This window comes from Rattus norvegicus, chromosome 9 (assembly GCF_036323735.1).
Source record: "Rattus norvegicus strain BN/NHsdMcwi chromosome 9, GRCr8, whole genome shotgun sequence".
Classification (NCBI taxonomy): Eukaryota; Metazoa; Chordata; class Mammalia; order Rodentia; family Muridae; genus Rattus; species Rattus norvegicus.
In genome coordinates this window covers 74,202,914-74,216,928 of record NC_086027.1, presented here as the reverse complement: position 1 = coordinate 74,216,928, position 14,015 = coordinate 74,202,914, and the positions used below count along the sequence as shown (strand labels likewise).

Genomic DNA, 14,015 nt, shown 5'->3' with positions numbered 1-14,015 from the left:
TGGTGGTGGTGTTGGTGGTGGTGTTGGTGGTGGTGTTGGTGGTGGCAGTGGTGGTGGTGTTGGTGGTGGTGTTGGTGGTGGTGTTGGTGGTGGTGTTGGCGGTGGCAGTGGTGGTGGTGTTGGTGGTGGTGTTGGTGGTGGTGTTGGTGGTGGTGTTGGCGGTGGCAGTGGTGGTGGTGTTGGTGGTGGTGTTGGTGGTGGTGTTGGTGGTGGTGTTGGTGGTGGCAGTGGTGGTGGTGTTAGAGGTGGAATTCTGTTTGTGTGGCTCTCTTGGGTTTTTTGCAAGATGACTACTTTCTTGCTTTTTCTAGGGTACAGTTTAACTCCTTATGTTGGAGTTTTCTATCTATTGTCCTTTGTAGGGCTAGATTTGTGGAAAGATATTGTATAAATTTTGTTTTTACCTAAAGTATTTTATTTTCTCCATCTATATTAATTGAGAGTTTTGCTGGATATAGTAGCCTGGGCTGGCATTTGTGTTCTCTTAGGGTCTGTACGACATCTGACCAGTATCTTCTGGCTTTCATAGTCTCTGGTGTGAAGTCTGGTGTAATTCTGATAGGTCTGCCTTTATATGTTACTTGACCTTTTTCCCTTACTACTTTTAATATTCTTTCTTTGTTTGGTGTTTTGACTATTATGTGACAGGAGGAATTCCTTTCCTGTCCTATCTATTTGGAGTTCTGTAGGCTTCTTGTATGTTTATGGGCATCTCTTTCTTTAGGTTAGGAAAGTTTTCTTTTATAATTTTGTCGAATATATTTACTGGCTCTTTAAGTTGGGAGTCTTCACTCTCTTCTATTCCTATTATCCTTAGGTTTGATCTTCTCCTTGTGTCCTGGATTTCCTGGATGTTTTGGGTTAGGAGCTTTTTGAGTTTTACATTATCTTTGATGGTTGTGTCAATGTTTTCTATGGAATCTTCTGCTCCGGAGTCTCTCTCTTCTATCTCTTGTATTCTGTTGCTGATGCTTGCGTCTATGACTCCTGATCTCTTTCCTAAGTTTTATTTCTCCAGGGTCGTCTCCCTTTGTGATTTCTTTATTGTTTCTATTTCCATTTTTAGATCCTGGATGGTTTTGTTCAATTCCTTCACCTGTTTGGTTGTGTTTTCCTGTAATTCTTTAAGGGATTTTTTGTGTTTCCTCTTTAAGGGCTTCTACTCATTTACCTGTGTTGTCCTGTATTTCTTTAAGGGACTTATTTATGTCCTTCTTAAAGTCCTCCATCACTGTCATGAGATGTGATATGTACTCATGATATGTACTCATTTATAAGTGGATATTAGCCATGAAGTACAGGATTACCCACACTACACTCCACAGACCCAAAAACAGCTAAACAAGAAGTAAGGCCAACTGCTTTATGACACGTAGTAGTGACCGCGCTTTATCAGAGCTGTTTTTAATGATGTTGCTCAGAATGTTTTCTTTCCAGATGATGATTGAGAAGCTAATTTAAAAAAAAATGGTGCCAGGTACCACAAGAGTAACACAACTGTGCTGTTTTCTCGGGTTTTGTTTTTTTACTTTTTTTTTTAATGGAGTGTGCTGGATGTCTCTACAGTTTTGTTCAGATGACTGCAGAACCTGGAAAAGCTGTTGCTGCTGTTGATGCATAACACACTGCTATTATTGGTCTTTTTATATAAATATAAATATATATATATACAGATTAAAAAAAAAGAAAGAAAGAAAACCAATCTGATCGGCGGTTCTGCGAATGAAACCTGAAGGTGATTCTGAAAAGGTAAACAAACTGCTTCCTCACCAACGAAATGAAACTAAAACTAAGTTGAAATCCCGTTATCCCCTGGTCAGAGTGGCTAGGAAAGGGTAAGTCCTGGTAGGTTACCGCAGCAGTCACGGAAGTCAGATTGAGGTTCTTCAGACAACTGTCGTTTAGAACTACCTTGTGATCACTTGGACTTCTGGATCTGTACCCAAAGGACTATGAGATATCACAGGACAGACATGTGTATGGCGGCAATGCTCACGGCATCCCAGTCTCGTGATCAGCCTAGGTATCCATAATCGATGAGCATCTGAAGGAGATGGGGTGTGCATGCCACAGAGGAGTGAGATTCAGCCGTAATAAACTAAAGCATCATGTGTGCAGAAAAACTGATTCAAGTACAAGTTCCCCTGTGAAGCGAAATAAGCCAGACTCAGAAAGGTGGATGCTGCAGGCTTTTTATCATTTGTGCATCCTACTTTTATACAGACTATATAGTTTATGAATGTATGTCACAAAGGCTGAAGTGAAGTTGTCTGGGAATTGAAGGCAACTAAAAACTGAAAAGGTAGGAGTGGGCGGAGCAAGATATGGGGTGAATACAGTGAAACAGCCTGATGTATGGTGGAACCCATCAACATATAATGAATATGTATGAAAATAAAAATGGAAGCATAATGGAAAAAAAAAGAAGTAAGGTCAAAACAAAAGTGACCAATCTCACTTAGAAGGGAGAATAACATGGCCATAGGAGGCAGATGAAGGGAAGAATGTGGGTAGGAGAGGGGATGGAGAGGAAGATGGGGCAGGGCAGGATCAAATGTGATGAGAGACAGAAGAGAAGGCCAGAGGGCAATGGAAGTCTACAGCTGGGGGTGGGGTGGGGTGTCAGAGAGTAGGAATCTCTAGGATGTCAGTGACCCGGAATAGGAGATACTCAGAGGAGTCAATGTGGGTGAGCTTAGCTGAGAAGAATAGCGATGGGGATATGGAACCTGAGGAGGCCACCCTCTGTAGCCAGACAGAACCCCCAGTGGAAGGATAGGGACACCAACAATGGAAGACAGCAACAGCAAGAAAACATGCCTAATGACATCCTTCTGCCAGCTAAGTTTTCCTCCTCAAGTTTCCAAAGCCTATCAAAATAATGCCATCAGTCCAGGACCAAACGTTTTGAAGATTGCCTATAGAACCAATCTTTGGTAACCCAGTTTCTTATATTCAGAAAATCCATTGACTTCCTACCTGGATACAGAGTGAAACTGAAAACATAAAAGTCAAAGAGAAGTTCTTTTAAAAAGCAAAGAAGAGAAACAGATCACCATCAAAGACTGAAAACTGCCTCAACAGTAGTAGCAACAGGATCTAGAACAAAAGTAAGATAGTCAGTCTGGAGGATCCTCAGAAAATTGGACATTGAACTGCCTGAGGATCCAGCTATACCTCTCTTGGGCATATACCCAAAAGATGCCCCAACATATAAAAAAGACACGTGCTCCACTATGTTCATTGCAGCCTTATTTATAATAGAAGCTGGAAAGAACCCAGATGCCCTTCAACAGAGGAATGGATACAGAAAATGTGGTACATCTACACAATGGAATATTACTCAGCTATCAAAAACAACGAGTTTATGAAATTCGTAGGCAAATGGTTGGAACTGGAAAACATCATCCTGAGTGAGCTAACCCAATCACAGAAAGACATACATGGTATACACTCATTGATAAGTGGCTATTAGCCCAAATGCTTGAATTACCCTAGATGCCTAGAACAAATGAAACTCAAGACGGATGATCAAAATGTGAATGCTTCACTCCTTCTTTAAAAGGGGAACAAGAATACCCTTGGCAGGGAAGAGAGAGGCAAATATTAAAACAGAGACTGAAGGAACACCCATTCAGAGCCTGCCCCACATGTGGCCCATACATATATAGCCACCCAATTAGACAAGATGGATGAAGCAAAGAAGTGCAGACCGACAGGAGCCGGATGTAGATCGCTCCTGAGAGACACAGCTAGAATACAGCAAATACAGAGGCGAATGCCAGCAGCAAACCACTGAGCTGAGAATAGGACCCCCGTTGAAGGAATCAGAGAAAGAACTGGAAGATCTTGAAGGGGCTCGAGACCCCATATGTACAACAATGCTAAGCAACCAGAGCTTCCAGGGACTAAGCCACTACCTAAAGACTATACATGGACTGACCCTGGACTCTGACCTCATAGGTAGCAATGAATATCCTAGCAAGAGCACCAGTGGAAGGAGAAGCCCTGGGTCCTGCTAAGACTGAACCCCCAGTGAACTAGACTGGTGGGGGGAGGGCGGCAATGGGGGGAGGGTTGGGAGGGGAACACCCATAAGGAAGGGGAGGGGGGAGGGGGATGTTTGCCCGGAAACCGGGAAAGGGAATAACACTCGAAATGTATATAAGAAATACTCAAGTTAATAAAAAAAAAAAAGAAATGGAAAAAAAAGTAAGATAGTATGTTCAAACACTAACAGATGCACTTCAATCAAGAATCATAGATCCATATATATATATATATATATATATATATATATATATATATTAAGATTATAACTGAAAAAGTCATCTCTAAGCCAGCAAAACCTCAGAACACAATAAGCACATTCCAATAAGACAAAAATACATGAGGAAGAGAGGAAAATAATATAAAATTAAGGTCAAACTAAAATCCTGTGTGACTATAGCTTACAATTTGAAAACAATGAGTGCCCCAATATACTGATACTATATGGAAAGAAGAAATTAGGGTAACTTTTAAACTTTCTAAATTAAATATACACCTTTTAATTCTAGGGTAACCACTAAAGAAATTAAGTGCCTAATAATTAGCTGTAGAGGTTAGGGAAGGGTAGAATAAAGAAAGCAGAAGTACAGATGGAGAGATGGTTCACAATCACCTATAACTCCTGTTCCAGGTGGTCTGAGGCCATCTCCTGAACTCCACAGGCACAAGGCACATGTGTGGTGGAATCCAGTCAATTCCAAAGAAGATTAGAGAGAAGAAATGGGAAGGAGGGGTTCTGGAGTTCAAATGAGATGGTAGAGTTAAATTCAAATGTTCCACATAAGCACTCATAATTAAGATAATTGAACTAAATTATTTATTTAATAGACCAAGATTATCAGAATAAATAAGGAAAAATTCATGTGTGAACTGTTTACATAAAATATTCCTAATTGAGTATGATAGTACATACCTTTAATCCAAGAATTTGAGAGGCAGAGGAAGGTGGATCTCAACGAGTTTGAGGTCAGCTTGATCTATATAGTGAGTTCCTGGCTGTATAGAGAAATCCTATCTCATAACCAAACAAAAAGAAGATATTAGTACTTGAACAGTAAACTTAGATGTAGGTAAGTTTAAAGTTGTGTACATTGTAGCACATTTAAAACATTTTTAAAGGATTGGAAAAGTTACACTAAACTATCAAAGCAAGAAATAAATTGTTGTTGATTAAATATTACTAATTTAATGTGAATGTTTAAGTATATATAATTTTAATATTCCAATTGTAAGTATCCATAGAGTTGTAGAAGCCTTGTTTATATTGATAACATGTTTAAGCACTAGAAATAAATTTCTAAACTTGAACATATTTAGTAACAGTTTCAAAGTATGTGAATTGAGAAACATTCAATGAACTTTTCAATGAAAACTTCACCATCATGCTATTATAAAAACATATATCTTAAGAAATAATAGGTCAAGTGATAATTCTCGATACAGGATATATGAACACCATAACTGGTGAGCTTAACCTGGAGGACCCGATAAAACACCAGTGGAAACTGGACCACATACATTCCTTTGAAAACCACATAGATCATTCATCCAGAATGGCTACAGTAAAGGTCACCAAGTCTCAACACACTTTGATAAGTCACCATCACGCAGACTACATCTTTTGATCATGATAAATGGAAAATTTTCAGTCACAGTTTTTGAGCATTTGCAAACCATGAACCAGTAAAGCCGATATTAACCTGAAAACCACATGAGGTATGGATAGCTATAGAGACACTGCTTTATTCAGTTAGGTGGGATTTAGCGGCCTCAATAAATCAACCCCCTTTTCGGACATGAATTTAGAAATAAGTAAGAGATGACTTGAAAACTCAGAAAGTGATACATTTTCCTGAAAGTTAAATTATCATTTTATTTTAAAAGTTTTTAGTAGAACGTGGCTTCAGGGCTGGTCTGAGCTGCAATCTCAAACCTACGACGAGATGGTATCCATAGGAGCTGTGTCTCCTCCTCCTCCTCCCCACTCACTGCACAGTCAAGAGCAAGCCAACACACTCAACCCGCACAATAGACAAATCCATAGAGCAGGCAGATATGCACATACCCAGTTGACATACTCCCAAACTCACTAATCAGAACAGTCCTTTCTTTCATAGGAGAGGAAGGTGTGTGTGGTAAAGAGACAGAGAGCTTTCTTCTTTCTACATACCTTCCACATGGAAACACAGAAGATGATTGATGAGAACCTCCCTAACAGTAAGGAGGACTCTTGTGATTTTTGTGCTGGTGAAGAATGCAAAGAAAAGACATTTCTTGGCATCATTACCTCCTTCTTGGAACTGAGCTGTGATGTTGAGTTCACATTGCATTTTAGCCTTCATAACAAGAACAATCTGCTCCTCTATAGTGATGGTGCCATCAGAATCCAGCTGTGGAAGCAAAGGACACACCATCATCCCCCATCATCTTAAAGGTAGGATAGCGCCCTCCTGATGATGAGATATTCCCAATCAAGCTAACAGAAACAGTCCCCCGTCAGAATACACTATTGTGATTCAAATATCCACTGTCTTCCATAGGCCCGTGAACTAAAGAAGGCTAGGTCCCAGATGATGGTGCCACTTGGGGACACTTTAGAACTTAACAGATGGGGTAGAGCTGAAAGAATTAGTTGGTCACCCAAGGTGGGTCCTTAGGAGTATATTATCTATATAACTACTTCCTAACTCATCCCTGCTTCCTAGTCTGCCGTGAAGTGAACATCTCAAAACAACCACAGGGTTGTGGTGTCGTGCTGTTTTACCAGATTGCACAGGATTTAAGCAACCATGCAAACCAAGCCATTTGAGACTGTGAGCCAAGATAAATCAGTCCTCTCTTAAGTGTGTTCTGTCTGGTGCTTGATCACAGTAATAAAAGGATAACTAATTCATATATCAACGCTTTTTTGAAAATTTTAAATGTGCCACCAGAAAACATAAGGAAACTCTAAACTGTAATTAAAAATTCATGTAACTAGAATAAATAATAAACAGTGAAAATACCTAGTACATTATCAGGACATAATACATCACTAATTCTTTCACAGCATGGCAGTTATGTTACATAGAAATAGAAGCTCTATCATAAAAATTATCAGTGAAAGCTGGATACAACATGCAACATGACTTTGGGTTTATTTGTCTATGAAAGAAATAGGTTACTCTAAATGATATCTACCTCCTTGCCTTAAAACTGGGGACTTTCTAATGGTAATATATGCACCCATGTATCCCTTATCCATCTCATCCTTATTTATTACTTTCATATGAAAATAACATGCTTTATGAAGGAAGAAGAGCACATACTATCAAGGACACAGAGTACATTTATGCAAGCGCCGTTCCTCACCTCAGAGTGACATGAAACTGATAGTGTAGCTAAAACATAGGCACGAAGCTTCCTCCTCAGTGTCTATAACTTGCATCCACAACAAAGTGCTACATTTAATAAAACAGGCAGTCATTTGTTCTGGGCAGTTGTGACCATTTGTGACTTGAAATAAAATTGAATTCCAGTGTCAGAGACCTAAAGTCTAAGAGAAACCCCTATTTGACAGCTCTTAGTGTTTTATGTTCCAGCATCTCATCAAAATACACAGCATAATGCATGATGTTTTCTTAGGCTTCTGCACTTCCTCATTTTTAATTATCTTCACAGTTGTGAGAAGCATTGATTGGGTATTTTACATAAAGTCCTTAGTTATGATGTATCCAGTTTTTGATTGAGACTGGCTTGAAGTAACATATTTAGAAATGGAAGACCACAGAAGTGAGGCACCGCTCATAAAGCACCATAGCAACAGCACCTAGAATCAATATGCTTCATTGTTGAAGTTAACCTAGATCTTTCCTTTGATCTTTATTCAAACATTAAAAACGTAAAGCTGATGTTCATAGCTTTCAACCTATATACAGAAAGAAGTAGGTTATAGGTCATATTTGGATGTCAGACAATAGCTTCTCAATTTATGTTTAAGTGAATGAAGTTTTAAAATAAAGTTTGAGAATTTAAATTATCTTAACTTAAAATTACCTTTATGCACTGCCTTCACTGCCTGATGAAAGATACAAAATATATAAGAAAATAGGTATTTTCAATGGCTGTTGCCTAGGGAATAGTTAGGGCAATGCTTCAGGACATGCACCTGTGTAAGATGTACTACTCCATCACCATTTATATCACAAATGTAATCTGTAGAGTGAATGCATGTTTGGTTTTAGTTGTGAAATTACTCAAGGTAGCTAATTAGATAAAATTGATAAGTAAAAATGTTTCAGTACTAGAACACTTCAGAAATGTGAAAATGATATATGATCAAACTCATCAATACTTTACATTCCCCATGTAAACCATTTTCAAAACTAGTATATCAACATTAATGCTGCTATTTAAGTGTGGTTCTTATGCTACTGAATCCCATGTTGACCTAATTTACTTTACCATTTGCAAGTGCTGGTTTCTTAGATACTCTCACTCCTAAAAGCCCATTTTTTTTCTGAACACCAGGGATATCTGACTGTATTCGGAGGCTGTCACCTGATGGCTTAGTTCTTAAAGTTTCTATAACAATTACTTCTCTGCAGCTACACCTGGAACAGTGTTGACAGCATCACAGAGTAGCATGCTCAAGACAGCTCAAGAGCCAAAACAGTGGCCCTCAGTTCATTTGCCATAATCTAACAATTTCAAGTTATCAGCCCCTCTCTCTCTCTCTGTCTCTCTGTCTCTCTGTCTCTGTCTCTCTCTCTGTGTATCTGTGTGTAAGAGAGTTTTAATATATAAAATCTTACATATCATATAACTAAAAGTATATATTAGCTTAACATTAACATAGATAGATAATAAATGGAGATGTAAACCATTTTTGTCTTGGACTCAGATTTAGGCAAAAAGAAAATGTATGGGTAGCCCAAAGAAATCTGAGTCCTTTATTATGTCAGAGCTCAAAACCTTCTACTGTTGCTCTGGGAAAAAATGAAATGCAGCGGTTAGACACATGCCTGTTGCAACCCAGTTACTTTGTGGAAAGATATGGACTCCCAAGAGGACTTTATGGAGCTCCTTCTGTTACTCATGGTGATTACTGATATGCTCTATGACCATGAAGTTCGTCCCATTTGGAAATGACAGTCAATAGGTACTAATATACAAACAATGTTGACCTAATTTTAGACATGGTAAATTGTCAAGGAGATCATTTCCTTCAGGCAGTTAGCTCACAGAATTTGAGATTACAGAATCAGGGTGTGGGCCAAATTATAGATGGGCACATAATAGCATCAATGGCCAATGGCCAAGCCATTTGTCACTAGTGCTACCCTGAAGCAACACATCTGCCATCAAGCACAGTTGTGCCATCCTAGGGGAAAGTAGAGACTAGGAAAACTAACATGGCTGATATCAATAAGAAATGAGAAGGTCAATTTTGAAAGCAATTAGTTAAAATCATTATTAATAATATAGTCACCAAACTATAAACTTGTATACAATAATGAAAATTCTGTACACCCACCATAGTAACAACTATGTGTGTTGATTAAGAACAGAAGAAAAACTTAGCATAAGAACTTGAAAATTAAATAGTCTTCTACAGTCTTTGAAAAAAACTAAAAGAAGCCAGTAAGGCTAGAGAGATCACTCAAAGTGCTTACTAGGCAATTGGGATGCCTGAGTTTGAATACCAGCACCGAGGCAACAAGAGAGGTATCCTATTCACACCTGCAACCATGGCTCTGAGTAGGGAAGGACCACCCCTGGGACTTGCCGGCTTTTGACCCAGAAGAGACAATGAAAGACCTGAGTCTAAGGAAACTCTGCTTCAAATAAAGAATCATAAAGGACAGCTGACATCTAGAGGTTGAAAGATAGAGTTTTAAATTAGCTCAAAACTCAGCAACAGGATCTGACTCAGGAAGACAGATTGTTAAAAATTCAGGAGAAGTGGTTCAGACTCACTGACCCTCCCACTTATCACCGGATGTGAGTAAATGAGTAATGGGTTCTGTTCTGCCCCTGTGATGTTTGTTCAAGCCCCCATTGTGCCCTCCGGCCATTGTGTCCTGCAGAGAGTATTCCAGGAAACCTGCCAGCCACGCCTAACCAGATGTGTTTCAGAGGCAGATCCTCATCAACTCTGACAAACATTTACCCTAAAGGACAATCAAGATCTGTTTTCAGGAGAATGCTTGACCTTTCCCCTGATTTAAACCCTAGAGTCTTAAGAACAGTCCTGTGATTTTGAGAGTTTCCCCTTGTGACATTTTTGGTATTTCCTTTTGACATCCCCTCATCTCCTGGAGCTTGTGACTTCTTCCTTTAAAAAGCCCTTCTCCCAGCCACTCGGGGTTGACACCTCTGTCTTCTGCGTGGCATATGTGTCGACCTGGAGATCTCCATAATAGATCTCCGTAATAGATCTCCGTAATAAACCTCACCTTTGTGTATTACATCCAAAATGGTCTCTTTGTGTCTGGGGTCTGCTACTTCCTGAGACTTGAGTAAGGGTCTCCCTTCGGGGATCTTTCAAGGTGTAGCCAGAGGCATGCATCTCCCCACACATGTAGGTATACACTCAACAAAGACATAACAGAGAGAGAGAGAGAGAGAGAGAGAGAGAGAGAGAGAGAGAGAGAGAGAAAGTAAGTACATAGATTATTTTTAATGCTGAACACAGGAGTGATGCCTTAGTTCCCACATTTTCCAATATAAGGATATGACTATCAGCCTTTGTGAGTGAAAGGAAAGAAGTCAAACAGAAATTATTCTTAGAATAGATCAGATGTCTAAGCAATTTAGTCAACAGTTCTGGGAAAAAGCGAAGGATTCTAAAAGAGAAAATCTATGTGTTGTCAGCAAAGTCAGATCCAAATGAGGGTAAAATGTTACACTGGCCAATATTGTAAAGTATAAGTGTTATTTGTGACCCAGACTTTTATACAGACTGAGAGAGAATACACAAGAGGTAGCAATTTGAGAATAAGACACGGGTTGGTTTCATCTCCCCTCCTACTGAACTGTCATCACTACAAATTTGTTTATGGCATTGACTCAAATTTAGAAGCATCTTTTTAAATATTAAACCTGATCTTTTGGGAAACATGGTCCAGTGTTTGACTTTGTCTCCAGGGATTCTCCCAGACTGGAGTATGAGAGGCACTCAGGGCACCTGCTGAGTTGAACTTTCATGAGTTGGCATTTGTATTTTATTAGGAAGGTACTCTCAGATTTCCAGAATCTACACAAAAAGCAAATATGATTTTGGTTTTAAATCATTGGTAAATTAAGATGCCAGCAGCCAATAGCTGGGGAGGACAGAGAAAGGAGAGATTTTAGGATTCCTGGACTTGGGGATGGCAAGAGAAGGAAGTGATCTCCACCATGCTTTAGGAGAGTGTGGAGAGAGGAGAGACACAGAGGTGTAGAGAAGCAAGGAGAGCGCCCTGGGCTCTGATCCAAGAAAGAACAACCCAGAGGGCTGCACAAATGGGTCCTGAGCTGCCAAGGGGAAACATAGGAATTAGAAGTGTACTGGCTGGTTTTATGTATCAACTTGACACAAGCTGGAGTTATTACAGAGAAAGGATCCTCCCTTGAGGAAATGCCTCCATAGGTTGCAGCTGTAAGGCATTTTCTCAATTAGTAATCAAGTGGGGAGGGCCTCTTGTGGGTGGTACCAACCCTGGAGGTAGTCTTGGGTTCTATAAGAAAGCAAGCTGAGCAAGCCAGGGGAAGCAAGCCAGTGAATAACATCCCCTCCATGGTCTCTGCATCAGCTTCTTGACCTGCTTGAGTTGTGACTTCCTTTAGTTATGAACAGCAATGTGGAAGTGTAAGCTGAATAAATCCTTTCCTCCCCAATTTGCTTCTTGGTCATGATGTGTGCAGAAATAGAAACCCTGGCTAAAACAAATTGGTACCGGGAGTGGGGTATTCCTGTGAAAACATGGCCATGTTTGGGGGAGAACTGTGGAAGGACTTTGGAACTTTGGGCTAGAAGAGCCATTGGGTGTTAAGAGCTCTATGGGATGATCTGTAAGAGTTTGGAAGATAGCATTGAGAACAGTACAACAATGGAGGCCTAGCTTGTGAAATTTCAGAGGGAAGATTAAAGACTTTTATCAGGGCTGTTGCTCCTTTTGATTGTGAAAAGAAGAGATTGTGATTAAGAAGAGACCAGCATCATTGCGGTGAAATCTTCCGGGAAGTGTTTTCTGAAAGCACAAAGAGTCTGTGTTCCAGAGATAGCCAAGGTTGTGCTATGGCTGGACTTGGTAATGTGTAAGAGTAACCCAGGTGGTACTAGGCTTAAAGGCATGAAAGGGTCATGAAGAGCAGCTGAGTCTCGGCACTGTGAGAGGCCATGGAAGGCCATTGGTGAAAGTGCCACCTCAGTTGCAAACGACTCAGTTGCCCAGGACTGAAGAAGTCATGCAGAGGAGTTGAGGTTTGACACCATGAAGAGAGCCTGTGAGAGGCTATTGGTGAAGCCTAGTTGCAGAGGAGGGCAACAGTATTTTGGAGATGTCAGTACCATGAGATGACCACCAAGAACAGCAGCAGCAGTGGAGTACAGGCATCTGGACCCGAGAAGATGAGAGAGAGAGAGAGAGAGAGAGAGAGAGAGAGAGAGAGAGAGAGAGAGAGAGAGAGAGAGAGAGAGACCCAGAGTGGTAACAAGAAAAAGAAAGAGAAAAGACAAACCAGTGTCCTTGCTGATGACCAACTCAACTGAGGCCAGAGACAGGAAAGTAAACAGTGTGTGGGTGTTGCCTGGGAATGTTAGAGATTTAGTTCCAAGAAATTGAGAAAATGGCTCAGAAATTAAAAATAATTTGATATATTACCAAGAAAACTCAAAGTATAGCTCCCTTCCATCTCTGCCTCTGGGCTACTAAGCTGTAGAGATGGCCCAGAGTTAGCATAGCCATTGGGAAATCCACCAGAATCTGCCCCCCGCCCCCCAGGGTCACCAGTTTTCCTTGTAAACAGAAGTTACCAGGCAAGAGTTCTGGTTGTTGATGGGAGGATTAAAGAAACCCAAAACACAAACAAAAACCAAAAATAAAAAAAAAATTCCCCTGCCTAACTGCAACTGAGCTTATAGCAATCTGCACAATGGGGAGATAATCAGCAGTCACACTTCTGCTTGATCTTGCTAAAAAGAGTGCCCTAGCTGCTCACATCCTAGGGCTCTCCTCATGGCTCTATCTACCAGTGATGCCTCCTTGATACTTCCATCTCTTACAGCGCCCCCCAGAGGCTGAGGTGCACAGTACACAGTGACCACATGTGCTGATTTGTCCTCTCTCTTCCTTATTTCCCACTCACATTTCGCTATCCCCCACATGTGTTATGTGAGACATACATTTTTATCTGAACGTGTTTATACAGCGTGCATTACTGCTTTCCATTATATGTGTTTTAACATATGTAAATGGTATTTCCTCATTCGCCCATGGCTTCTCTGTCACATCTCCTGCTTTGTAACATCAAACTGGTGAGGGCACATTTAACCCCATTGCTTCTTGCTATGCACAGTGCTCCATTATGAACATTCAGGCTGTGCCCAATTCTAAAGCAGCATAGTCCTGCTTTGGTGCTCCTTATAGACCAAAATGTGAAATTCTACGGGCTACAACATATCAGGAGTGAGCATTACTGGACAGAGGGACTATGGGCACAGAAATTAGCTGAGCTGTGCTACCTTGCCCTCCACAATGGGAGCTCACAGCAGGGGATGGGAGCTCTGAAAGCCAGACTGTAAATGCTTTAAGGACAGCTATCTGCATTTGTACATTCTCTGACATTTCTCAGCCACTTTCCTCATGTATAAAAATGTAAGTAATGACAGCACCTGTCTTATGGAGTTCTTGTGGGAATTAAATGGGAGACAAAAAATACTATTATTGGACATTTAGTGACTGAGGAAATGGAGTCGTGGACTATTGTATTTTGACCTGCCA

General features: G+C 40.4%; 1 protein-coding gene across 1 annotated transcript in view; it reads right to left on the bottom strand.

The window, feature by feature from the left end:
- The window catches only part of Pth2r (parathyroid hormone 2 receptor), a 104,542-nt gene that overhangs the window by 87,398 nt on the left and 3,129 nt on the right, over positions 1-14,015 (bottom strand). The window contains exon 2 of the mRNA NM_031089.3: positions 6,338-6,440. Coding sequence (NP_112351.2) covers positions 6,338-6,440 — 103 coding nt within the window. The remainder of the gene's footprint in view (positions 1-6,337; positions 6,441-14,015) is intronic.